The 27,327-nt window shown below is 44.1% G+C and overlaps 1 protein-coding gene across 2 annotated transcripts; it reads left to right on the forward strand.

Annotated features, from left to right (window-relative positions):
- Positions 1 to 56: 56 nt before the first annotated feature.
- Positions 57 to 25,883, forward strand: NUS1 (NUS1 dehydrodolichyl diphosphate synthase subunit). Of its 2 annotated transcripts, XM_077812993.1 has the most exons (5): positions 57 to 659; positions 13,679 to 13,801; positions 20,435 to 20,587; positions 24,065 to 24,164; positions 25,646 to 25,883. In XM_077812993.1, exons 1-5 carry the CDS (start codon positions 272 to 274, stop codon positions 25,734 to 25,736), a joined length of 855 nt encoding a protein of 284 aa, XP_077669119.1. In that variant the 5' UTR covers positions 57 to 271; the 3' UTR covers positions 25,737 to 25,883. The 2 variants fall into 2 exon arrangements, with proteins under 2 accessions (XP_077669119.1, XP_077669120.1); XM_077812994.1 differs by lacking the exon at positions 13,679 to 13,801.
- Positions 25,884 to 27,327: the final 1,444 nt, after the last annotated feature.

Consider the following 27,327-nt stretch of genomic DNA (forward strand, 5'->3'; position numbering starts at 1 on the left):
GCTAGGATTTCAGCCAATAGGAGCTCCACGGCGTGGGGGTCAAAGGGTAGGCGAAGTACAAAGATGGCGGCGCTAGCGGCAGCGGCTGAGCCGGTGAAGCCGTCTCACTGAGGAGCAGAACAGTGGCCAGGCCAGGCTAGGCAAGGCGTGGGTGGGGATGATGGTGATGGTGCGTGGCGCGCGCTGTGGCTGAGGATCCCTCGCGCCCTCTAGCCATCCCGCGCCCCCGCCCTTCTCAGCTGGTGCCCCGGCCTCGCGCTCCCTCCTCTCCATGAGCGGCGCGTGCGAGCTGGTGTGGCGCCTGCTGCACGCCCTGCTCTGCCTGCTGCGCGCGCTGCTCTCGTGGCTCCGCGGGCGGCTGCGGAGCGGCCCCCGCTCGTGGCTCTGGCGCTGGTGGCGCCGCGCGGCCTCTGCCGCCGCCTCCTGCGCGCTCCTGGCGCCTGCCGCCGGGGCCTTCGCCTTCCACAAGCCGGGCGCGGCGCGGCGGGTGCCTGGCGGGCGCGGGCGGTGGCGCTGGGACGGGCGGTCCCTGGAGAAGCTGCCGGTGCACATGGGGCTGGTGGTGACCGAGGAGGAGCCGAGCTACGCGGACATGGCCAGCCTGGTGGTGTGGTGCATGGCGGTGGGCATCTCCTACGTCAGCGTCTACGACCACCACGGTGAGCGCGGGGGCTTGGCGGAGAGAGAGGGACCTTGGGTGCCACCTTCCCGTGCTCGGTAACGGGCCCGGGGCGGATACAGCGCGGCGGCGGTTGGCTCGGCCCCTGGCCGCTGTGTTCTGTCAGGGGGGCTCCCCTGGCTAGTTGCTGTTGGAGAAACGCACCTCCCCCCCTTCACGGGCTGGGGAGAGGGGCCGCCTGCGGGCTGGGGGGCTCTGCATGCCCTGGGCGGCTGTTACCACTGAGCTTTTTTCCTGTGTGAATAACTCCATGCTCTCTCCTCATCTTCGCTGTCCTGGGATTGCCAGCATCATCTCTGCCTGCCTGGCCCTAAGACAGGGGTGGGCAAACTACGGCACGGGGGCTGCATCTGGCCCTCCTGATGTCTTAATCAGCCCCTCAGGCTCTCGCTGGGGAGTGGGCTCTGGGGCTTGCCCTGACCTCGTGCTCCAGCCGGGGAGTGGAATTAGGGGCATACCCCACTCCGTGTGGCTCCTGGAAACATCAGCATGTTCCCTCTTCAGCTCCTACATGTAGGGGCAGCCAGGGGGCTTTGCAAGCTGCCCCTGCCCCAAGTGCCTGCGGACAGGGCAGCGTGTAGAGCTGCCTGGCTGCTTCTCCATGTAGGAGCCGGAAGCAGGGGGAACTGACATGTTGCTGCTTCTGGGAGCTGCTTGAGGTAAGTGCTGCCCAGAGCCTGTACCCCTCCCATGCTCCAGCCCCTTGCCCCAGCCCTGATCCCCTTCCGAACCTCTCGGTCCCAGCCCAGAGCACCCTCCCCTCATCCCCAGCTCCACCTCAGAGCCTGCACCCCTAGCAGGAGCTCTTCTCTCCCCCCAAACACCCTGCTCCACCCCGGAGCCCACTCCCTGAACTCCTCATTTCTGTCCCCACCCTGGAGCCCACACCCCAACTTCCAATTTTGTGAGCATTCATGGCCCGCTATACAATTTCCCTACCCAGGTGTGTCCCTCGGGCAAAAAAGTTTGTCCACCCCTGCTCTAAGAGCAGGTGTGAAATCACCAGAGACCCCTTGGCCCTGTTCTGCTGCCTGAGAAAGTGCCAGGCAGCAGTGGAGTCCCCATAACTGTCTGCCTGCTAATTCAGGAGGGCAGGGCAGCAGTCATTCACGTGAGGCTATGATTAATCATAGAATATCAGGGTTGGAAGGGACCTTAGGAGGTCATCTAGTCCAACCCCCTGCTCAAAGAAGGACCAATCCCCACTTTTTGCCCCATCCCTAAATGGCCCCCTCAAGGATTGAACTTACAACCCTGGGTTTAGCAGGCCAATGCTCAAACCACTGAGTTGTCCCTCTTCCCATACAGCCAGTATCACATCCAACTGCCTGGTTCCACTGCCCTAACCTGATGGATCAGGTCCCCATTTTGCAGCTGGATGAACTGGAGGTGGCGTTTCAGAGTGAGACCCAGCAGGACTCAAACCCACAACCTTCCAGAGTGCAGTCAAATGCCTGAACCACTCAGCCAGCTCACCTCTTTGGTCTATGACTAAAGTTAGTTAAATGGGAACTTAGATTCTGTAGGAATTGGTGGCTTAGGCTTTTACTGCTCACTAGGGAAAGGTTCAGGTTTACTGCTGGTAAATGGACTTGATCATAATGGTTCCTTCTGACCTTAATATCTATGACTTGCTTGTTTGGTTTGCTGTTTTTATTCTATAATCTTATTCTGTACTTATCACTGTTGTCTGAGCACCTTTCAGAAGTTTAAGCAATGTAACTAGCGTCTCTTTTTCAAATGTTTTTCTCTTCCAAGGGGGAAAGATGTTTAAATAAAAATTTACACTTAAATTGTATTACCTGTAACATGTTAATAGTGTAATGTTCTGTATTGATGAAGGCAAGATCAAGGAAGTGCACCTTGATCTTGGAACAAAGCATTGAGATTTAGTGTAATCTTAGACCCTGCAGAAGATCCAGTCTTGGATCACCCCTCAAAAAAGTTTAGTCTCCTACATAGATGAGCTTTACCCTTGTAGTAAACAAATCTATTGTGCCAAAGGAGTGGAGCTGTTGAACAGATGATTTTTAGGTATTCTGGGCCCAAATTATTGGGTTTCTTGAATAGAAGGACAGATCTTGAATTTCTCATTTTATGGAAAGCCAGTGCAGTGAGCAGAGGACATATGCTCATGTTGTCACATGTTGCTGAGGACTTGTACAGAAACAGCACTACTACTGAGCGCATGTCTTCATTAGTAACATTAAAGCGCTGTGTAGTTGCGGCACCAGTGCTGGGAGAGAGCTGTCCCAGAACTATAACAAACCACCTCCACGGTGCCAACACTTGGGGGAGGGGGGGAAATCGGTCCACACCCGTGAGTGAGAATGTTGCAGCACTGTAAAGTGGCAGTGTAGACAAGGCCTTAGTTTCTTGATGTCTGATAGTTTTGTTCCCAGCTAGACTGCATAACTTTAGTCCAGCTTGAAAGTGATAGGCAGCTATTACTAATGCTAGCTAAGTCATCTGCGAGGATAGGACAGAGTCATCTAGCCATTTGGAGATAACAGCATCCACAAAAGGCAGACAGAAAAACTTCCTATCTGGCAGGGTGGTTGAGCACTGGAATAAATTGCCCAGGGAGGTTGTGGAATCTCAGTCATTGAAGATTTTTAAGAGACAGATTAGACCACAACCTGTCAGGGTTGGTCTAGATCAGTGGTCTCCAGCCTTTTTAAGCACATAATCACTTTTTAAATTTAAATGCAACCTAGGAATTACCTCAAAGAAAATGTAGAAATAGTAGTAATCTCACAAACCCAAACACCCTTGCCCTGCCCCCTTTCCTGCTCCTGCCCCGCCCCTTCCCCAAGGCCCCACCCTGCTCACTCCATTCCCCCCTCCCTCCATTGCTCACTCTTCTCTCCCCGCCCCCCACCCTCACTCACTTTCACAGGGCTGGGATGGGGGTTGGGGTGCAGGCTCTGGGCTGTGGCCCAGGGGTTTGGAGTGTTGGAGGGGCTCCAGGCTGACCCTGAGGCAGGAGGCTGGGGTGCAGGAGGGAGCTCAGGGCTGGGGCAGGAGGTTGGGCTCCAGGAGGCGGTGTGGGGTGCTGGCTTGGGGAGGGGACTCAGGCAGCAGTTTGGGGTGCAGGCTCTGGGAGGGGGTTGGGGCAGGGGGTTGGAGTGCAGGAGGTGGCTCAGGGCTGGGTCCGGGGTGCAGGAGGGGATGTGGGAGGGGATTCAGGTCTGGGGGTTTGTGGTGCTGGCTCTGGTCGGGCGCCCCTTATTTCAGGCAGCTCCCGGCTGGCAGCAGTGCAGTGGGGCTAAGGCAGGCTCCCTGCCTGCCCTGGCCCCATGCCGCTCCAAAAAGCTGCAGACACGTCTAGCAGCAGCTCCTGGTGGAGGGGGAGGGGCAGAGGGTATCTGTGCTGCTCCCATTGGCTGTGGTTCCATGTTCATGGCCAATGGGAGCTGCTCTCCCCGCCTCTCTGACTGCATCTGGTTCCCAAAGGGCAAGATGTAGCAACTTACAAAAGCGCCTAGCACTGCCGGTCAGTGTTTTCTCAACCAAACTTTACCAAGTTCACTGTCTTCAGTGTGGGATGAAGACTTATAAGAACCTCTATTTAAGCAGCTAGTTTTTCAGGGCTTGACAAATTTCTTAGGTCTTGTTTACACTTAAAAAGCTACAGTGGCATAGCTCTGCTGCTGCAGCTGCACTGCTGTAGTGCTTCTGTGAAGACACTGCCTACACTGATGGGAGGGGTCCTCCTGTCAGAGTAGGTAATCCATCTCACTGAGAGCTGGTCAGCAGAAGAATTCCTCCATCAAACTAGCAGGGTCTACACAGGAACTTAGGTTGGCCTAACTATATCTTTCAGTGGTGTGGATTTTTTGTACCCCTGAGCAATGTAGCTATGCTTACCTAGTTTTCTAGTATAGACCAGACCTTAGTCACCTACTAGTGAGAGATTGCCTAAATAAAAAAAAACAAACCCACCCACCCTGAACCCTGCTTAGTGCCTTTCTATTTGGTTGACTAGCAAGCAAAGCAGCTGTCTTATACACTTGAAGCTCCATCTCTTCCTAGTTGTCTGGAAGGTAGAAGTCTCCTTTATCCCAGAGTGTTCTGGTTGTCGTGTGGGGGTTTGGAATAGATCTCTGCTATCTCCATCCCTTGTTTCCCTTATTGTGGGCTGAGGGGGTGGAGGGGTGTCTTCATCTCTGCACAACTCAAATGCCTGCTGCCACTGATTGTCAATTTCACACTGTTGCAGGCTATGAGAATCTTGTGTTCACTGCTACCAGTAGGGCTACAAATAGCTGTGACACTGATCAGTTTTGATGATTTAACTAGACTTCATTGATCAGCAATCTTTCTGCAGACTAGGGCAGAAAAATCTGCATGACTTTACATGCAGTTTACATTTGTAATCTTCTATTTAAAATAGAAGGCTAGGATCTTGTTTTTTTTTAAATGAATACTTGTGTATTGTAGAAAATGGTGACTTAGAGTCTTATCCATATTGGGGAATTCCTCTGGCAAGGGGACTTTCAACAAATTGGGGAAAGCATGGTACCATGTTTCCTCTCATTTTAGACATTTCAGTCAAGAAAGCTTCAATAAGACTATCTAGTGTGGTGGTCAGATAGTTTTCATCAAATATTTAACAGGCTAACCTTCCCCTGAAGAAAAGCCCAGACAGGAATAATAAGCCAGAAGAGAGAGATCACTGAGCTTGCGGCTGCTGTTTGCTTGCCATACTAGTTTCTAGTCACTGTTATGTCTCAAGTATAATTCTTGTTTCCATAACACAAGTGCTTACCCTAGCAAAAATTGCACAAAATAACTTTCTATTTAGGAAATGTATGCAGTGTGACTATTGCTTGTTTATAAACTACGCCCATTCTGAAAAACAAATGAAAGATTTTAAACCTGGTTGAGGCAGCTTACAAAGTCCAGAGGATTTGTCGTTGACTAAATTTGCCTTCAGTTGTGTCAAAGTATCTTTTTTTTCCCCATAAGAAATAAGCCTAAAATACCAGCATTTTATATACTTCTAAATAGGCTGCATTGAATAGAAGCTATATTATCACGAAACCTGCTGTGATTGCTACAGCTGTTTCTCTTCAGATCGTATAAATCTTTCACCTTTTACTAAAGGTTTCCTGTGTTGCTAAAACTCTTCTGATCTTTTGCCACAGAAAGCTAATGTGCTGACACTAAGTCATGAGTTTTAAATGAATAATTTAAAACTCATAACTCTGGAAAATGGCAAACAGGAAGCTGGAGGATATTCCATACATGGAATATACGTTGCTTAGATGTATCTTAACACGTCCAAAGGGAAATATTTTAAAAATGCATAAACATTTTCAAATTTAGTTAAATAAAACTACCTTAAATGTGCTGGATGCAAAACATTTTGGCAAATTCTTATAACGTCTTTCTTTTGCATTTAAAACTGGTTTAATAAACAAAGGGAGTACTATTTGTAGCTACTGAACTGTTTCTAGCTTAATAGCTCAAGACTTCAGAACTAGTAGATCTCATCCTCTCATACGCACACATATATTTTTAAACCCATACATTAGAAGGAAAAACAAACAAGTTTTCTTGCTTTCCCAGTTGGCTTCTTAATTTTGAATGAACTAGTCATTGAACTGAACTAGTTGAATAGAATGAAATGAAGAGAATATTTTCTCTGCACCTGCAGAAGAAGCTGTAGATGTCAAAAACTGGTTTAGCATTCCAACAAACTCTAGTTCTGGGTGCTTAACCAGTGACTTCACCAGTTCCATGATCTGACTTTCTTTATAACTTCAGCAGCAACCGAGTAGCACTTGAATATTTGTTTTAATTTAGACTACTTTAATGGATTATATTAAATTTTGACAACCTATGTTTAGGTCTTAATTTCAAAATTAATCTTGTTTGTTTTTTTACAAAGCAATGTATTTAAATCCATTTAAAGAAAAAATGTTTTTATCAACCTTGATTTGGAATCTGTTTCAAGCTCCAGATTTGGAACAGGAGGTTCCCAAGATACAGCTGTCCTCCTCTTTCCCTCCCCCCACCCCCAAATTACATGACATAAAAATTAGGGTTTTTTTGCATGCACCTCAGTCAAACTGTGGCTCTGAGAGCATGTCTACACTACAAGTGCTAGAGCTGCAGCACCATATTTACTACAGCGATGAAAGGGTTTTTTTCCATCATGACAGTAAATCCATCCCCTTGAGAGGCAGTAGCTAGGTCAAGGGAACAATTCTTCAGTCAACCTAGCTGCATTTCCAGTGTGGGTTAGGTTGATTTAAGTGTCATACACCCATCAAATTCTCACAGCTCTCAAGAACTAGATTGACATAACGTTTAGCTGTAGACCGGGCTTGATCCTCTTCAAACATATATCACCCACTTTGAGCTAGTGTCCCACACCTGCTGCCCCTTAAAGGAAGCAATATTTTAAAGGGTGTGAAAGATTTGGGGGATATGATTGTCAACTTATTCCATTTTTACTTTGTGAACATCATTTGATTGTAAACTCTGGTGTAACTTTCAGAACTCATTCTCTCAGGCCATGTCTACACTGCAGCTTATGTCTGCATATCTTATGTCACTTGAGGTGTGAATAAACTACCCCGAGTGACATAAGTTACACCGACATAAGCGCCAGTGTGCACAGCACTGTGTCAGCTGGAGAGCTTCTGCTGCTCTCAGAGGTGGCTTTATTATGCTGACAGAAAGCTCTCTCCTGGTGGCAGAGTGTCTTCACCAGATGCACTGCAGGAGTACCACTGCAGTGCTTTTTGTGTAGAAAAGCCCTAATAGGAACTTGACAGAGTACAGAGACTGTCTGGGAAGCTGTCACAGAGCAATCAAAGGTTTCAGAGTAACAGCCGTGTTAGTCTGTATTCGCAAAAAGAAAAGGAGTACTTGTGGCACCTTAGAGACTAACCAATTTATTTGAGCATGAGCTTTCGTGAGCTACAGCTCACTTCATCGGATGCATGCCGTGGAAACTGCAGCAGACTTTATATATACACAGAGAATATGAAACAATACCTCCTCCCACCCCATTGTCCAGCTGGTAATAGCTTATCTAAAGTGATCATCAGGTGGGCCATTTCCAGCACAAATCCAGGTTTTCTCACCTCCACCCCCCCCACACAAATTCACTCTCCTGCTGGTGATAGCCCATCCAAAGTGACAACTCTTTACACAATGTGCATGATAATAAAGTTGGGCCATTTCCTGCACAAATCCAGGTTCTCTCACCCCCTCACCCCCCTCCCAAAAACCACACACACAAACTCACTATCCTGCTGGTAATAGCTCATCCAAAGTGACCATTCTCCCTACAATGTGCATAATTAAGGTGGGCCATTTCCAGCACAAATCCAGGTTCTCACATCCCCCCCACCCCCATACACACACAAACTCACTCTCCTGCTGGTAATAGCTCATCCAAACTGACCACTCTCCAAGTTTAAATCCAAGTTAAACCAGAACATTTGGGGGGGGGGGTAGGAAAAAACAAGAGGAAATAGGCTACCTTGCATAATGACTTAGCCACTCCCAGTTTCTATTTAAGCCTAAATTAATAGTATCCAATTTGCAAATGAATTCCAATTCAGCAGTTTCTCGCTGGAGTCTGGATTTGAAGTTTTTTTGTTTTAAGATAGCGACCTTCATGTCTGTGATTGCGTGACCAGAGAGATTGAAGTGTTCTCCGACTGGTTTATGAATGTTGTAATTCTTGACATCTGATTTGTGTCCATTTATTCTTTTACGTAGAGACTGTCCAGTTTGACCAATGTACATGGCAGAGGGGCATTGCTGGCACATGATGGCATATATCACATTGGTGGATGTGCAGGTATACGAGCCTCTGATAGTGTGGCTGATGTTATTAGGCCCTGTGATGGTGTCCCCTGAATAGATATGTGTGCCCAATTGGCAACGGGCTTTGTTGCAAGGATAAGTTCCTGGGTTAGTGGTTCTGTTGTGTGGTATGTGGTTGTTGGTGAGTATTTGCTTCAGGTTGGGGGGCTGTCTGTAGGCAAGGACTGGCCTGTCTCCCAAGATTTGTGAGAGTGTTGGGTCATCCTTTAGGATAGGTTGTAGATCCTTAATAATGCGTTGGAGGGGTTTTAGTTGGGGGCTCAAGGTGACGGCTAGTGGCGTTCTGTTATTTTCTTTGTTAGGCCTGTCCTGTAGTAGGTTACCTACTAGTAGTTACCTACTACAGGACAGGCCTAACAAAGAAAATAACAGAACGCCACTAGCCGTCACCTTCAGCCCCCAACTGAAACCCCTCAAACGCATTATTAAGGATCTACAACCTATCCTAAAGGATGACCCAACACTCTCACAAATCTTGGGAGACAGGCCAGTCCTTGCCTACAGACAGCCCCGCAACCTGAAGCAAATACTCACCAACAACCACATACCACACAACAGAACCACTAACCCAGGAACTTATCCTTGCAACAAAGCCCGTTGCCAATTGGGCACACATATCTATTCAGGGGACACCATCACAGGGCCTAATAACATCAGCCACACTATCAGAGGCTCGTATACCTGCACATCCACCAATGTGATATATGCCATCATGTGCCAGCAATGCCCCTCTGCCATGTACATTGGTCAAACTGGACAGTCTCTACGTAAAAGAATAAATGGACACAAATCAGATGTCAAGAATTACAACATTCATAAACCAGTCGGAGAACACTTCAATCTCTCTGGTCACGCAATCACAGACATGAAGGTCGCTATCTTAAAACAAAAAAACTTCAAATCCAGACTCCAGCGAGAAACTGCTGAATTGGAATTCATTTGCAAATTGGATACTATTAATTTAGGCTTAAATAGAGACTGGGAGTGGCTAAGTCATTATGCAAGGTAGCCTATTTTCTCTTGTTTTTTCCTACCCCCTCCCCCCCTCCAGATGTTCTGGTTTAACTTGGATTTAAACTTGGAGAGTGGTCAGTTTGGATGAGCTATTACCAGCAGGAGAGTGAGTTTGTGTGTGTATGGGGGTGGGGGGGATGTGAGAACCTGGATTTGTGCTGGAAATGGCCCACCTTAATTATGCACATTGTAGGGAGAATGGTCACTTTGGATGAGCTATTACCAGCAGGATAGTGAGTTTGTGTGTGTGGTTTTTGGGAGGGGGGTGAGGGGGTGAGAGAACCTGGATTTGTGCAGGAAATGGCCCAACTTTATTATCATGCACATTGTGTAAAGAGTTGTCACTTTGGATGGGCTATCACCAGCAGGAGAGTGAATTTGTGTGGGGGGGTGGAGGTGAGAAAACCTGGATTTGTGCTGGAAATGGCCTACCTGATGATCACTTTAGATAAGCTATTACCAGCTGGACAATGGGGTGGGAGGAGGTATTTTTTCATATTCTCTGTGTATATATAAAGTCTGCTGCAGTTTCCACGGCATGCATCCGATGAAGTGAGCTGTAGCTCACGAAAGCTCATGCTCAAATAAATTGGTTAGTCTCTAAGGTGCCACAAGTACTCCTTTTCTTAGAGCAATCAAAGGCCATCAACAGTGAATGACTCTCCCCTGGTGGAACAATGAGGTTGCTACTGGCAGGGCCATTGACTTTGAATAACATTTGTGCCCTGAAGTTGGTGGGATGTTGAAGCATAGAAATTCTCTGTGGAAGAGCATGGACAGAACAGGTGCCAGAGGCATTTTAAGAAAAATGCTCCATAAGGGAAGGAAGCTAATTCATTAGCAGAAACAGAGAACCAATCTAGAGAGAGTGGAGATAGGGACTTTACCTTCCTTGAGCATGTTGATCAAACCCAAGCCTTCACAAAAGGCAGTGAGGTCAGACGAAAGCCTCGTCTACACTAAATAGTTAGATGAACCCAGCTACATTGCACAGGAGTGTGAAAAATCTACCACCTTCCCCCCACCAACATAATTAAGCTGACCTAACCTGTGGTAGACAGTGCAAAGTCATCAGAATTCTTTCATTGACCTTGCCTCTTGGGGAGGTGGATTACCTACTCTGAAGGAGAGTCCCCTTCTGCCAGTGTAGATGGTGTCTATGCTGAAGCGCTGCAGTTGTGCTGCCATAGCGTTTTTCATGTGGACAGTCCCTAAGGGAAAGCATTCAGGAGTTTGTTTTCCACAGATCTGTAACACTCTCACCTTTGAGTATAAAGTGTGTGTGCGTGTTTAAGGAATTAATTTGCTAAGCCTGTATTTCCTTACTTCCATACTGTTTTTGAAGGGTGCAGCTACACAACCAGAGCTCCTGCAGTCAACTAGACTCTGGGGGGAAATACGTCAAAATAGTGTCTTCAGAGAGCCAGGAACTGGCTTCAGGACCGAAGCAGCCAGACTGCATGGTCCCACTGTTTGAGAAGGTTGTCAGACCCTGGCATCCGCACCTGACAGCTCACTTGAGCAATCCAGAGCTAGGAGCAGAGATCAGTAACTTCCCAGAAACAGTGAGCTTAGCAGCATGTGGGATTCAGTGATTGGATCCCTTTGCAACAGAGGAATGCCTGTTCAGAGAGTGGTATTGGACCATTTTATGACAAAAAAAAGTATTAAGAGTAAAAGTTGGATCTACAATGTGGCTCTAGCAAAGCTGATGAGTTGGAGAAAATCACTTCCGCCCCTCTTGAAATGAAACTCCTTCTTTAACCTTGTGTTGGTGCTAATACCTGCTAGTGTATTGATGTCACATAAAGGGCCATGGTTAGGGTTACCAGATGTCCTATTAAAGGGACAGTTGTGTTTTTTGGGATTTTTTTCTTATATAAGCACCTATTACCCCCCACTCCCTGTCCCATTTTTTCCACAGTTGCTATTTGCTCACCCTAGCTGTAGTAGAGTTTGTGGTACAAATGTAACTTTAGCACCATCGTGGCCTAAATGGAGTCTACTCTGCAGGCAGCTCTGGCCAAGAAAAAGCATGCGCAGGAATGCAGCAGTGAAAGTCCCTCCCACAACAGGGGCACCTGTTCTAACACCCCCTAAGTAAACATCCACCCATGGGAAGACTACAATGAATATAGAAAAGGGGCAATATTTGTTTACAGAGGGATGAAAGGAGAAAAATAATGGGGATGGATGGGGGGGAGGGAAACAGTAAAACAGGGTTGCATTTAACACAAAGGCCCCACCCAGCAATGTGTCCACACATAAAGTTCAGGAATCCTGGGCAAAGTTCCAGTCCAGGGGCGAGTCTTGGATGTTCCTGGGCATCTTTGGTGTTAGCAAAGTTTCCCCAACAATCCCCTTTGGAGTCCTCTTCTGCTGCTCTCTGCAAAGCCATACAGAGGAGCAACCTCTCCACTTAACAAGCTAACAGCCTCCTTCCTTATTCCCACTGCAAAGTCACAAGCCCCAGTGCTCATGGTCCCACGCAGCTCTGGGCAACAGTGATACTGGGTCTAGCTCTGGTTTGTCCTTCTCAAGCGATTCCTCCTTGGCACGGTGCTGCCATGGCTCCTGTATTGATGTCCCCAATGGGCTGTTCTGTCCCTCCTAGGCTTCATGCAAGTTACCAGCTGCTTCACTCTGTGAGGGCCAGCTGGCCGTCTGTCTGGAGTGCCAGACACACACCCAGTCACTTTCCCCTCTCTCTCTCTCTGCTCTCCCCCACCCCCAATCATACTTCCTCCTTCTGAAACAATCGGCACTTCCTGCCTTAGGGAAAAGATTTAAAGGGGCCATGCTCTCTAAACCCCAAAGCGATTACACAAATTTAATGTAATTTGGTCAAGGGATTATCAACATACACCAATAACATTGAGCTTCTTTTCATTTTTAACATAATCTCACTGTGCATATGAAAACTGATGTCCTCAACAAGGGCTGGGGTAGACTTCATTCAGCAGTCCCTAACACATTGAAGAGCAGTTGGAGTGCATGCAGATGAAGGAAAGAATACAATTCAGTAGAGCATACTACATTACATAAAGTGGCATGCTTACTTCATCATTCCTTAGTCATGTGTGCTTATTGTAGAGTAGCCCTGGCTGAAACATACTTTCATTATATCCCTTGTGGCTCTTGCCAGCTCCTAGGAGCAGAGTTAAAGTGGGCTGAGGTTGGTGTGTTCTTAAACCTCTGAAAACCAAGAAATAGAGTAAAGTGTATGAGGCACCGGTGGTCAACTTTAAGTACTAATGAAGTTTTGAGCAGTGAATTTTTGTAACAAATGAGCAATATTATTCTCCTAAGTGTCAAATAGTGAGTTGATCCGAATATGCTGTAATAAATACAGGCCTGAGTGTCAGTATTGGCTATGAAATCTGACTGTAAAAGTCATAATTGTTCGTGTTGCCTCTAATGTTCATCTGCCCTAGCTGCACTTCACATAACTTAGTCTACAGTGTATTTTACAAACATTGATTCTTGTTTCAGAGTAACAGCCGTGTTAGTCTGTATTCGCAAAAAGAAAAGGAGTACTTGTGGCACCTTAGAGACTAACCAATTTATTTGAGCATGAGCTTTCGTGAGCTACAGCTCACTTGTAAAGCTGGTAAAAACATGTAAGAGGTTTGTGCTGTGCACTGTGGCTTTACGGCTCAGCTTGCCACTTACTATTTACCTAGAGAAGTCCTGATGCAAAGTTTCATTTGTCTTAGGTCACAGACGGAGCTGGTGCAAGGCTAGCATTAGAATATGGGAGTTCCTTGCTTCTGCTTGTTTGTACATCTTCATCTCTAACTTGCATCTGACATGTAAATGGTAAATTGGTCATAGAATTAGAGCATTCTAGCAGTGAAGTGGCAGTGTTCTGCTTTCCAAAGAACTATCGGATGTCACTGCTTACTGGTTCAGCTATGCAAGAACATTAGCAGCATACACTAGATTTAAAGTTATATGTAGTTAATTTTATTCTCTTCCAAGGTCATCATGAAGCGCATTTATGTAGTATCATCTGCTTCAGTTATTGATTGATCTTGTCAAGTCTAGTTTCAAGCTAGTGTTTACTGCCTGTTTGTTCTCTCTGAAAAAGTGGAAACTGAAGTGACTTTTACGTTTTGTTATGGGTTTTTTAAGGAATCTTCAAGAGGAATAACGCAAGGCTGATGGATGAAATTTTAAAACAGCAGCAGGAACTCTTGGGTCTAGATTGCTCCAAATATACAGTGGAATTTGCAAATCAAGACAAAACAGACCAAGGTAGGATTGTGATGATGAGGTCCCTGAGAAAACTAAGTGGTTTGTTCATTGAGGGTTATGTATCCTCCTATATGTACATTCCTCCCTCTCACTGCTACCTCTTTTCTTCCCCTGTTTCTTCCTTAGCCCCTCATTAAAATGGGTGACAAAGAATGTTTATAACCTTCCTGGGCTAGTGTTGTTTTTGTGGTAGTTGCTCAAAGGATCCTGTTATCTAAGGCAGTGACTCTTAACCTTTCCAGACTACTGTACCCCTTTCAGTAGTCTGTCTTGTGTACCCCCAAGTTTCACCTTACTTAAAAACTACTTGCTTACAAAATCAGACATAAAAAGTCAAGTGTCACAGCATACTATTACTGAACCATTGCATACTTTCTCATTTTTACCATATAATTATAGAATAGATCTATTGGAATATAAATATTGTACTTACATTTCAGTGTATAATATATAGAACAGTATAAACAAGTCATTGTATGAAATTTTAGTTTATACAGCCTTTGCTAGTGCTTTTTATATACCTGTTATAAAACTAGGCAAATGTCTAGATGAGTTGATGTACCCCCTGGAAGACCTCTGCGTACTCCCAGTGATACATGTACCTCTGGTTGAGAAACACTGGTCTAAGGGACATATTGTCCTCATAATCTGTGTGAGAATTATTAGTGGAAGAAAATACTCTTAAATTTAAATGTCCATCATTGTGCTAACACTTCACAGTTAGCTATAGAAATGAGGGGGACACTTCCCAATAGAAGATGCAGAATAAGCTTATTTCATAGGCAGCTGCATATTCACTCTTGCTTGAGTGGGGAGGGAGGTTGAGGGTTTTTTTGTTTGTTTGCTGGCCAGCCTCTTCTCTTCATGTGAAATTAACTAGTTCTGGGTAGGAGAGGGATGTCGGAGGAGGTATTGCCATGATAGTAGTAGTGTGCACAGTACCCCTAGGGGGGGAGAAGGGAAGAGTGAACAGAAGCTCTTACACTGCTGCCTGCAGCAGTAGCTTCCTCCTGAAGCATGTGGGGACCCAGGCAGGAAGGGCAGGAATGTCTACAGTAAGGTTACTTTTGCAATTTAGCATACGCAAACAAATCTAGTGAATGTTTCCTGTTCCACAGTTAACAGGAAGACACTAGGAATCAGTTCTTCTGACTCTGCTAACTAGCTGACATGCCTGAACATATTTGCTTTCTTGATAAGATAGCAACCTCCATGTGAAAGAGGGACAGCCTGTAACTGAAGGCCTCAGTGTATAAACTTTTCTGCAGGTGTTCTTAGGGCACTGGGTAAATTGCTGCAAACATTGGTATTCTACCAGTATAGTGCCAGACTAACCATGCTATTGTGTTACTCAAGGAGTGCATTTGTAAAGACAAATACTGTACTTACAAGCAATGCTACTTGCCAGACAGAGATTGTTATTTTAAAAGTAGTGTCATCAAGTTTTATTATTGTGAATGTGAGAGACTCAATAATTTTAAAATTAGTCTTTTACTGCTTGAGTCATTCAGTTCTCTACACTCACAAGGTTCTCTCACTAGATTTGCAGTACGGCTTTAGAAGATTTCTTGAGAGAAGGGATATATTCCTTTTTAATGTGCCAGCTGGCATCTGCTGCAGAAGTTTCTATTTATTGGCAGTTCTTCTGAAAGAGACATTTTAAAGTTTTCCATTTCCTCAACTGCAAGAGTTCTGGGATGAATTTCTATGTCTTATGTGCCATACAACATTAATAAAGTGTACATTCAGCAGGGGTTCCTTGGATTTTCAGCGTGTCAGACTGTCTTGTTGCCCATCTCTTCCAGTAGTGAAGACATGCTAACTATGAGTGTCATGTTCCTCTTGTCCCCATGCATCTAGATGCTGCTGCTTCTCCACCTGCTCCCTTAGCTATCCTTCTCTTGGTAGATAGCATGTCAAAGCCTTGCTGGGGATTTTGGTTTCAGACTACAGCATCAGTTTCCTCTCTTTTCAATGCAATATTTGTATTAAGTAACATTCAGAGACCCCGCTGTACTAGGCAACATATAGACATGTTATCTAAGCCCTGAGCTACACTACAGAGTTAGGTTAACATAGGGCAGCCAAATCAACCTAACTCTAAATGTCTACACTAAAATTCAGCTCCTACTGATGTAACTTGCCCACTACGCTGAGATAATAACTTCACCTCTGCGAGAGGTTGATGTAGTTTGGTCAATACAGAGTCAGTGCAGACATTTTATTGCTTACATCAACTGTTGCTGCCTTTCAGAATCCATCCCACAGTGCCCCCCACTGGTAGTTAAATTGGTGCAAGCGCTCCTGGTGAGGATATGCACTGCTGACACACACAGCTCAATGTGGACATGCAAAAGCAGTTTAATTACTGCAATGGCTGTAAGTCAACGTAACTAGGGTAGACTTAATTTTGTAGTGTAGACTTGCTGTAGGTATCATTGGCTGAATTCCTACTCTAGTCTCGGCTTCCTCATGTAGGGCAGGCTTTTAGCTGTAAGAGTTTTGGCTCTTTTAGGCCAAGGTAGGTCAGCCTCAGTTAGGCCAGCTGCCAGTCCCTTTGTCCTCTCAGACAATAGTAATTGTGACGTCGGGGGAGCTGCTGAGTGTTCAGCACTTCAGAAAATGAGGCCACTGATTTGTGTCTAAGCGTACGCTTATTTAAGAGCCTAACTTAGGCATCTGTTTTTAAAAATATGTGGGTCCAAGTCAGTATTGTATCTTTAGAGATCAGCTAATTCTTCTTCAAGTAGATGCAGATATCTATTCCACTTAGGTGTGCGCATGCCCTGCACGCCAGAGTTAGAGACTTTTCCCTATCATTATCCATAGAAGGGCCGTGCTTGTGGCTGTGGCCCTTTCCCAGCTATAAGAGGTGGCAGTGCTTGCTTTGTTTGAGAGGCCCACCTTAAAAGAGCACTGTTTTGATCTGTAAATTATTTCTAAAAAGGAGACTCAGGTGACATTATACCTTAGGTGCTGCCTGAGGCAATTTTTGAACCGGCCATGCGGTCTGATCCCATACCAAGGCCTTTCTCAGGCCAAAGCTCACCCTCAGGCTTGGAGAGCGCTGCTGCCTCTCGTTCCAGTGCAGACACCTCATCAAAGAGAGAGAGCTAGAAGTTCTCCATTATTGGCGCCAAGGAAGAGGTCTCATAAGACCAATGGGACCACTCCAAGTCATGGGGTGACAGCTCTGCCTCCCACAGGAAAAGCACAGACTGGCACGGGGCTGGTTCTGGTGTGCAGGATGGCACAGGTACCTCTGACCCTTCCCCAATACTGAGCGGGAAGGGCAGAAGCCCTGTACTGTTGACTCCGGCCTCTGGGCACCCCTGGAGTCCAGCACTGCTGAGGGAGATGCCAGTGTCGACTGTGTCCATGTTGTCTGTATCAGTCAGCTACAGACTTCTCCTGCCTTTCATTCTGAATCTAACCGTTGGTCCAGGGCTGCACCACCTATGGTCCCTCCAATTAAGCAAGCTGCTGAACCTCCATGTCTGTTGCCACTGCATCCGGACCTTCCCCTTCCTGTGGTTGGAATGGCACCTATACTGGAATTGGGAAACAGGACCTCAGCACTGGGGACCCTTTTCAGCCCCACCACATTTGGTGCTGCAAGTGCTCCCATGATGGCTCTTGCCACCCTCGGCATTGACACATTTGGGCTCTCCGTACTGATGTTTGCACCAGGACTGACACTGCTTATGACACCAGCATGCTCAGTAGAGATGGTACTGTCTTCATCACAGATTCCCTCCTCGTTCTCTGACGGATGAATCGGACCGCCTGTTGGCTCCCTTGTGCGTCGCTCTACCCATGTTGCTGAGATTCTAGGGCTCCGATTCCAATTCGGAGTTATCTTTCCACTTCACATCACCTGAGGAACTCAAGGGACTGCCAATGGATCAGTTTGACTCCCAGGGTTGGCGTGTGACCTGTGGCAGGGATCATGGTCCCTGGCCTGGCCCCTACTGGCCACCAGTGCCCTACCCATATCCGTGTCCTTGGACTCAGTAGGATGCTTGTTGTTCACAGAGATCCTGCTCTTCGTCCTGATTGAAGCCAAAGTCATGCCAGGTTGACAGCGGTGGCTTTGAATCAGCCGCAGGCCCAGGCATTGGCGGTCTTCCTCCCTGCGGAATTGCTGGAGTCCTCCGTCCTGGGTATATCTTTCCAGGAGCAAAAGCTTATTTTGCCCTTTGTCCTCATTGCTGGACAATGCTGTGCTGCTTGGTTTGTCCTCCCCTTCTATCCTGGAGAACTTGAAGATGTACCAGGACCTTTTACTCTGCATAGCCATATCCCTTGGCATCCAGGCAGAGTTCCTCCAAGAGAACATGCATAAACTAGCCATTTTACACCCTGCTGTCCCTGGAAGAATGGCCCTCCCAGTCAACGATACACTCCTTGAGACAGTGACAGCCCTGTGGAGAACACCGGCCTTGGGACTGTTGATGGTGAAATGCATGGAAGAGCACTACTTTGTTGCCATGCAGGTATTTGAAGGGTTCTGTTCCTATCGGGCCCCGAATTTCCTGGTCATAATGCCAGTAAATGACAGGGCCTGGCAGGGTACGTTCAAGTCTACCACCCAAGGACAGACTCCAGGCAGTTGGATCTGCTGGGCAGGAAGATCTATACCCCATTGTCTGCATAGATGAGGATCGCTAATTAACAAGCTTTGCTGGCCAAGTATGATTTTTTCAATTGTCAGCCATGGCTAAATTTGAGGACTAGTTGCCCGAGGCATCATGTGAGGAGTTCCAGGCATTTGTTGCAATAGCCTGTTTGGTGGCCAAAACTTCCCTGCAGTCCACTTTTGATTTTACCTTGTCCAGGGTCATGGCCTCGGTAGAAACTGTGGAGGGATCCCTGCTTGCAAAACTCTGGGATTGCTCTGGACATCCAGCAAGCCATTGAGAACTTGCCCTTTGATGGGTGAGTCTTATTCTCCTACAAGACAGATGACACCGTGCACTCTTTCAAGGATTCCAGGGCTATCTTGAGGTCCTTGGGAGTGTACACCTCTCATTCTGCTAAACATTCTCTGGGTGTCGTCCCCTTAATTATGGGGACCTCTTTCTTCTTACGAAGAAATTGAAATCAGATGTTGGACAAGGGGTACTGGGGCACCAGCGATGGTCTTGGACCATCTGTATATGTTTCAAGAGATGTGGTTTGAGAGCGAGGGGAATTGAAATCTGCCTTGTGCTAAAGAGTACAAGTCCAGCCAAGCGATGGTTGTAATCCTGTTTCTCTTAAGGTTCAAATGTGTATATTCTGCAGCAGCCCGTATTGGGATAGCTGTGCTGGTCCCATCTTGTTTCCGGGTGCTTCTGCAAGCCTCCAGGCTCTCCTTTTCACAGAAGAACCTGGCCATCCTTGAAAGCAGCTGAAAACCAAGAGAGCCAGAGCTATCTGACCACATAACTCTTCATGGACTACCAGGAAGTGCTCTGTAGTCCGTGGCTGAGTCTGAGAACCTAAATAATAAACATGGTCTGTTACACACCATACAAAGCATATTTAATGATTCCGAGCTGTATTCCTGGTTCTTTAGGTAAATGCACTGGATGCAGGTAGCCAGTTGAGGCCCACTACAAAGTTTGCCCCTCATGGATGAACTTGTGACTGAATATCTTTCTTCACTCTCGGACGAGAAATGTGGAATGTGCATCTTCTTTCAAAAATGGGCCACAAGTACATCAACTAGCAAGAAGCTTGTGGGTACCCTGCCTTCATTTCTTCCATTTACTTAGTCTGGTGATATAGACTTAAAAACTAGTGGCTGTCTTCCCTAGTAGCCTCATAATCCTTGTTGTCTGTTTCTTAATTTCTCTGTTTATAGCCTTTTCAAAGACTCTTGTAAAGCAGTTACTTGCAGCCAAATACTTCAAAATCATAAATGTATTATGAGTTTCTTAAAGATCCCGTCTGTGCCTTTCACCCATATCTCATTATGCTGTGTCTGGAATGGTCACATCCTGCCTCCTATTTTGTTCTTTGTGCTGCTTCCTTGTTTTTGTCTGTTCTTTCTTTCATTTGTCTTATCCTTCTGTTTTCTATTGGTATGCGTTCCATTTTTTCACTCTTGTTTGCCACTCCATTTGGAGCCCAGGTGATCCCTCCATTTTCTCCCCTACCCCACTCCCCAGTGTCCTAGCCTTCTGGCAGAGTGCTTCCAGCAATCATGTGCAGCAAGAGCCAATGCAGCCTTCTGGAGTGGCCTTGGCCTCCAGCATCACAGGTTGGAAACTGGCCTGAGACTAATGACACCGTTAAATTATGAGTGGTAGGCTTTTAGGCACTTCCAAGATCCCTGTAAGATGTCCTAAGGTCAAACTGTAGGAAATACAAAGTTAAGGTAACAAACCTGGAGGCTATCAACACCATAAACTTTTAAAAAGATGTAGTTGTGATATACATGTTTATACACTGTGTAGAAATGCTTAGTGCATTGCTTCTTAAAATGTGAGATTTCAAGATGTGCAAGCTTTGTTACTGATACAAGAACTTGCATTCCTGTCCCTGTTCTCTGACTAGTTTTCATCAACCTCCTATAACTGTAAACAAATACCCTTTCTTGCAAAAGATCACTTGCTTTTAAAACAACTTTGTGCTTTGTACTTGCAGTTTTAAATTGCCAATCTACACTGAAGGTGCTGTCCCCAGAAGATGGAAAGGCAGACATAGTGAGAGCTGCTCAGAACTTCTGCCAGTTGGTAGCACAACAGCAAAGAAAATGTACAGACCTGGATGTGAATGTCTTAGACAACTTACTAAGTAGTAAGTATTATATTGTGCCTGGGGCAGGGAGGGAATACTATGTGCTAATAAGTCAGTTTGTAACAGGCATATTTGGATCAGAATGGCATTGGATTTACATCTGGATTTGATCTCCAGCTCAGCGCTGATGACAATTTTAGAACTTTTGTCCACATCTTGATAATATATAGCCTAAATCATAACATTTTTCATGTCCCTGTCACAGAACTGAGCAAATAATTGATTTTTTTTAAAAATTATTATTTCAGTGTTTGGGAGTAAAAAAATGGTTCATTTTAAACCAAAATGGAATTTTCATTTTTTCCCCTCAACTAAACAAAAGCTTGAAAACCTTTCAAATGTCAACTCAAAGTGACATTTTGAAAAAAATGTGGACGCTTAAAATTTTTTAATGTTTTTCAGCCTAAACTATTTCCCAAATTTGAGAATAGCTTCAGAGCACACTCTTTCTTCTCCTCCCACTCCCCCCAAGGTGGGGTGGTTTTTTTTTTTTTTTTTGGCAAAAATTCTATTAGTCAAAATAATTTCACCGAGTTCTGCCCCATTTGAAGATGCTGCTAAACTCTTTGCAGACCACTCTGAAAACATTATATCCCACCGGCTTCCTCTCACCTTCTGTGTCAGTTTCTTCTATGCCTTCAAAGCTCGATTTAACTCCTCCCCTCCAAGTCTTCCTCCTGTCTGTGTCCTGTATGTCTCTCCAACACCAGTCTTCATATCTCAGTGTGTCTTATGGGATTCTCAAACTCCTTTCCCTCTGAAGGAAGGAGAGAAGTGCGACTGAGTCAGCTGAATGTATTAAAGGCTGTCTTCACATTCAAATTAACTTACCTCAAATGAGAGCAGCCAAACTACAGAATAACATCATGATGCAGAGAGTTAATTTTTGTTAAGTTTTAACTGACTAGAACTTGGAAACTAAACTTTTTTTTTTTTTTAAACTAAAGAAAATTCAAGCTTTACTCTTGAATTGTGCTGAAAATTTGGTGTAGATGCACAGTTGCTTTTATGGACACAAGACAGGTTTGACTTTTAGGGCCAAACTGAATATGCTTACTGCTGACATCATAATACCTCTGACATAACTCTAATTTAACTCAGTTGTTGTCTAGGAATTAAGTTTGTGTACATATCTGAAATAAAAAAACATTACAGGTAGAGCTTAATTATCTCTAACACAAGCACTGTAAAAACCAGGAATTTCTGAAGTATGTTTAGTTATTCTGAATGCTAAGGGGTTAGGTTAAATTTAAGAAATCTAAACATGTTAAGGTAGCAAAATGTACGGTTAAGGCACTTAAACAACTCTCCCCTGTAATGACACCAAGAGGGAATGTGGAAAGAGCAAAGAAAAATGAAAAATCAGTTGAATCTATGACTACAAGCACAGATGTTGCAATCAGAATTGTTTGGTTTCTGCATGGCATTATTACAGGGCAGAGTTAAAACTAAGGATGCCTTTAGGATCATGTCCACTGAGCACTTTCTCCCCATCCTTGATCTCTATTGCTGTATCCTATACTGACTTGCATGTCCTTCCTAGAGTACAACTTCCTAGAGTACAACTTCCTAGAGGAACTGAGTTTAGTTACTGCTTCTCTCCATCCTGAACTCTTTAATGGGCCACATCAATGGCTCAGGTATAGAAGATGTGTACTGGAAGTTACAATTCCTTTGCTACGCAAAATCTGTCCAGCTAATCAGGCCACCACACTCTCTCTCCAGCCTCTGGAATGCAGAAGGAAACACTCAACAGGAGCACAAGATAATTTCAGTAGATATCTCAGACTTGTCCCTCCCTCTACAGAAGACTTTCTTATGTATAACGCCGTGTAGTCCCAATGGCTCTAAATCTGAAATGTTCCCTTCTTTTCCTTCAGAGATTAACTCTTCCAGAGGCTAGGACGCTTGCCTCAGTCAACCACTTTCATACCTAAGGTTCTGTGTCACAATCCTAAAAACCAGAATAATCCCAGAGGAATGGAGTAGGCAAACAACCCATACTCCAGTGATGATTCTACCCTCATCAGAAGGTTTTGAAATAATTTTTAGTATGGCTTGGTGTTGTCTTTGTTCTGGACTTGCCTATCAATGTTAGGTGCAGGGCTTCAGCTCTGCAAGAAAAACTGAGCTATTTGGTCATCTGTTTCCTCCCTTAACACAACAGGAGAGCATCATAATAGGAAATTAGTGTGTCGTACTTTCCACATAGACGATTCTTGTGTGTCTAATTTGAAAGAGGCAGATCCGATTCTTGCTGTACATGGAATTACTCCCAAAAATGAAGGCAATTTGATTCCAAGCTCACATTTAATACCCAAAAAACCCAAGCCTAGCTATTTTCTTACTATGGGGCCATTCAGTTAGTTAAACGACTGACATAGCTACAGTATGGTTGGCTCTATGTGGGAGTTGTCCAAGATGGATGTAGGCAAAGCATTACAGTTTAGCCTGTAGTGCGTAGTGTGGGTAGGAGTTTAAATGTTACCACACAACCCTGCTAAGCCTGCTTCTAATAGTCCTGCATTTTTTAAACTACCGCAATTACAACTTTATCAAACATCTTAAAATGGAATTAGTCTAGTTTACAAATATAATCCACAGAGCTGGATTGCAGTGTGGCCTAGCTAGAGCACTGGACTGGGTCTCTGGAGACTTGGATTCTATTCCCAGTTCTGCCAGTGGCTTGCAGAATGGACTCTGGCAAGTCACTTCATCTTTCTGTGCCTCCATTTTCTCATCTGTAAAATGGGGGTAATGATATTTCCCTCCTTTTAACATCTACTGATCTCAAAGGAGGTAAGTATTGTCTGAGACGTTATGGCGTCAGAGGCTGGATGAAGGCAGAAATACATCTGACCTTGGGACTCCTACTGACACTTTATTAGATCTATGTATTGTTACTTGTCTACAGTCATTAAGAACAAATGGCGAAGTACAAGAAATTAAGCAGTTCATGCCTGTTTTTGTGTTTAAAGCACAGGGATCACTAGATAGTAAAAATCTGTCAACCTGTATGTTAAGAGCAGGCTGCCTTTTTTTAAAGTTCTTTGTGTAATAAATCATTAACTTTTCTCAGCTGTGTCCCAGTGATTGGGGCTTTTTGTGGAGAGTTCTGTGATGTATGTTATGTGATGTCATGGTCAATATGTCAACTAATTTGATTTTTCACAGTAGGATTCTAACATGTCTTCTATATAACCAAGTCCCCAAATTATAGCTGGTGCAAGACATAGCAGCCCACTCTTACCAATGATGGCCTCAACCTCTTACTCCAGTTACTTTTAGAAAAAAGGAGCAGGGCTGATCTTTTCTAACACTTTTTACTGTCTCTTACGTGATTTGTTTTATTTTATGTATTTATTTTAAATGAACACATGCATATTGCATGTGAAATAAGTCTTAAAATTGAGTCTAAATCTCTAATCCTATAAATTTACTTAATTTCCCTCTCTTTTAATTTATTTATTTTTGTAGGTAATAAAGGTTTCCCTGACCCTGATTTAATTTTGAAGTTTGGTCCTGTGGACAGCACATTAGGATTCCTTCCCTGGCACATCAGACTAACAGAGATCATGTGAGTTGGTTATAAATCATTGTGAACCGGATTGGAATATATTCATTCTTTAACAGTTTTTTTTAATTTTAAAGTAGTGCAGAAAGAAAGAGATTGAAATCCCTCCAGCAGACACAAAGCAAGTCCTAAGTTCTGCTTGAAGATGGTGATTGTACAGAAAGTATCTGTTCAGTGCATCAATTTTTACCATCTCCTATTAGAGAGAGATAATATTGATTGGTTCCCCGCTTTTGGGCTTTGCTTGTCTCCTACAAGAAGCATTTACTCCATTAGCTCTAGAGGTTTTTGTCCCTTGAAGCCCAGATAGGAGTTACGTGCACAGATATGTTTTCAGTGTCTCTGTTAATTGATTGTTGCACCTCAGTTCCTTTTCTGACCATGGTGTGCAAAAAAAACTTCTAAAAAGTGTCATGACCAGTTCAGTTAGGAGGATCCTGAATCCTTTTGTTATATGCCCTGTTTGATAGGTTCTTCAGAAAAGATTAAGTAGCATCTGAAATAGACCACTGGCTTCATAGTTGAGAAGGTATCAAGCCATCAGTTTCATGTGACAGTGTTTTGCATCAGCTGATATTAAGTTGTCTTTGAATTGTATGTGTTTGACCTTTTCTCATAACAGGAGCATGTGCCTTGCTGTTGATACTTACTTTTTCACTTAGAGTTAAGTTTTTTATGTAAGGCTCTGTTGCCCTCTGTCTACACATGGAGGTTGTTAAAATATACTTGTCTGTCTTCTAGATTTAACTGAAGAGATGTTATGGGATCAGAGGCATTCTTTGTGGATGTGTTGGGGTTATTCCATGTCCAGGAGCACTCTGAATGAAGACAGAAGTGTGTCTGACCTTAGGACTCCTACTGACAGACACTTCATTAATTGTCTTTGAGTGCTTTAATAGAAAAAGGGCTCAATCATACTTTCACCCAGAAGATTTAAACTCTTCTTCTGTGGTTTGAAAATATTTGAAAATTTCTCTGTGTTGTGGGAAGCAGCAACTCTTTGTGCTATTTGTGGGCTACTTCAGAAGACAGTAGAAGAACTCTTAAATAAAGGGTATGACAATAGAATGGCAATGGTACTACATAAGTTGCTTAAAAGTAGTCTCTTAAGGCTTTTCTACACGCTAATTTACCATATTTACACTGAAATAGCTAACCTGTCTGTAATTAACACGGTTTTTATTTTGGCATAAGTCTGTCTGTCTCTCACTTATTTCACAGTGCTCTGTAAGTGTCCACGGACAAACTTGCACCAAAATAAAAAACATGTTAATTACACCCAAATTAGCGTTTTCAGTGCAGTTTGTATATAGATAAGCCCTTCATTATGAGGGTTATTTGAGGGGTACCAGAACTCTGCAGCTCAGTTAACCGTTGTTGTTGTGATTGTGATAATTAACCAGAAATTACATTTCCTTGCCTGGGCAAACTCCTTTTATATAAAATAGTTGCCTTAATGGCTCCTTCCTAATTTGTTTCCTCAGTTCTTTGCCTTCACATCTGAACATCAGCTATGAAGATTTTTTTTCTGCTCTCCATCACTTTGCAGCCTGTGAGCAGCGTTGGGGAAAATGACTTCGTGCGAAGCACTCTTGTCAGGCTTTCCATGGAAAGGATCCAGTATCTCTGTTTACAAGCATCCTGTGATCTGTACAAGTCTGGTTCATAGTAATTTTCTTAATTTATCAACAAACTCAATAAAGTGTCTTACCTTTCTAGAGAGTCTGTGCGTGTGAGTGAGTGAGAATCCTTCTGCAGAAAGGGGGAAACGCACAGATTTGTTAATTTGTGCAAATGACCTTGTATACATTTTAAGCAGAGCTGATCAGATGCTTCATGCCCCCCACCTTTGCCTTTTTTTTCTTTCCAGTGACCAAAATGTTATGTAAGAATAATGTTGCTCTTTGCTAAGGGGAAACATTCATAGTATCATTGTGAAAACTACAGGGCAATATAAGATGTTGCCACATACATTGAAGGCACTTTTCAGTGGAAAAGTGGAGACTTGTCTGCCATTATATGCCCGTCCGTTCCTCATAGATGAACACTTGAGAGCCGTTGGCCTGGTTATCTTCAAATATGTTAGGTGTGTATTTGTGTATTGCGTATATCGGTAACTATTCTGGTGATCATAAAAATGGAATGAAAAGGTTCCAGCTTACCCGCTGACAAGACAAAGCATCTAATAGGATAAAAAGCACAGGTAATAAGTTTCCGGAATCTGAAGAGGCCACAGATTCTTTCATTACCTTATTTTGGAGTAAGTGCATTAAGCAGCAGTCTGTTATGAAATATCCAGGGTGGGCTGTGGGTTTTTTTTGGAGGGGACAAGGATGTTTAAAAGCAAAAGCCTTCTAAAAATGTACCTATAGCCCGAGATCTTCCCTTCTTCCCTAGGACCCAGCGAAGCCAAATTCCTGTTGAGTTCAATGGACACTGAATTGAGCACCCATAGTTGATGAGATGACATAAATTGAGATTTCCAAAACATAATTAACATTATAAATGACTTTTTATATTGCACTGATCTGGTACTATTTTTAAAATAACTTTTTAAGTGAATTAAGTCTCTAGCTGGATAAAGCAGTCTCAGATTGAGTTAAATTTAGATTTTGGGTTGCTGATTCTATTTTTCATTCTCTATTTAAGGAACAATACAAATTGCCACTATGCTTTCCTTATTACTGTTTAGCCATAAGGCAGTGTTTAATTGTGTACATTTCAGGTCAGATGTCAGTATACATAACTGAACTAGATATGTTCAAGACTGAGTTTATGAAGTCTGCAAATAGCAGTGAAGAGAAGGAATGGATTTAGTGAACATACAGTGCTCTTATGATTTTTTTCATGTTTTGAGATCATGAACGATGAAGCAATGTAACCAGGAGTGCAGCATTAAGTTAATAGCTGCATAAAGAACTGACAGTTATAGGGGGAAAAAAACCTCCATCACAGAATGTCCTAATTAAATTATTTAAATATAGAAAATACACTTGAAATAAAAGCTCTTAAATTGAAATTGTCATCTGTCTAAAGGCTTTTAAGTATGAAAGAATAAGCAGTACCTAAAAAGAGAGCTGTACTGTTTGTTGCTGAATGTTTGTCGTTTTGAAACTATATCCTTTATTTTGTCCTTGACTTTATAGAATCGTTAGCCGGTTCTTGA

Source organism: Eretmochelys imbricata, chromosome 3 (genome assembly GCF_965152235.1).
Source record: "Eretmochelys imbricata isolate rEreImb1 chromosome 3, rEreImb1.hap1, whole genome shotgun sequence".
NCBI lineage: Eukaryota > Metazoa > Chordata > Testudines > Cheloniidae > Eretmochelys > Eretmochelys imbricata.

Coding starts and splice junctions, on each gene's coding strand:
- NUS1 (XM_077812993.1), top strand. CDS start 272: ATGAGCGGCGCGTGCGAGCTGGTGTGGCGCCTGCTGCACGCCCTGCTC. Junction 660..13,678: donor CAGCGTCTACGACCACCACG/GTGAGCGCGGGG, acceptor GGGTTTTTTAAG/GAATCTTCAAGAGGAATAAC. Junction 20,588..24,064: donor CTTAGACAACTTACTAAGTA/GTAAGTATTATA, acceptor TTATTTTTGTAG/GTAATAAAGGTTTCCCTGAC.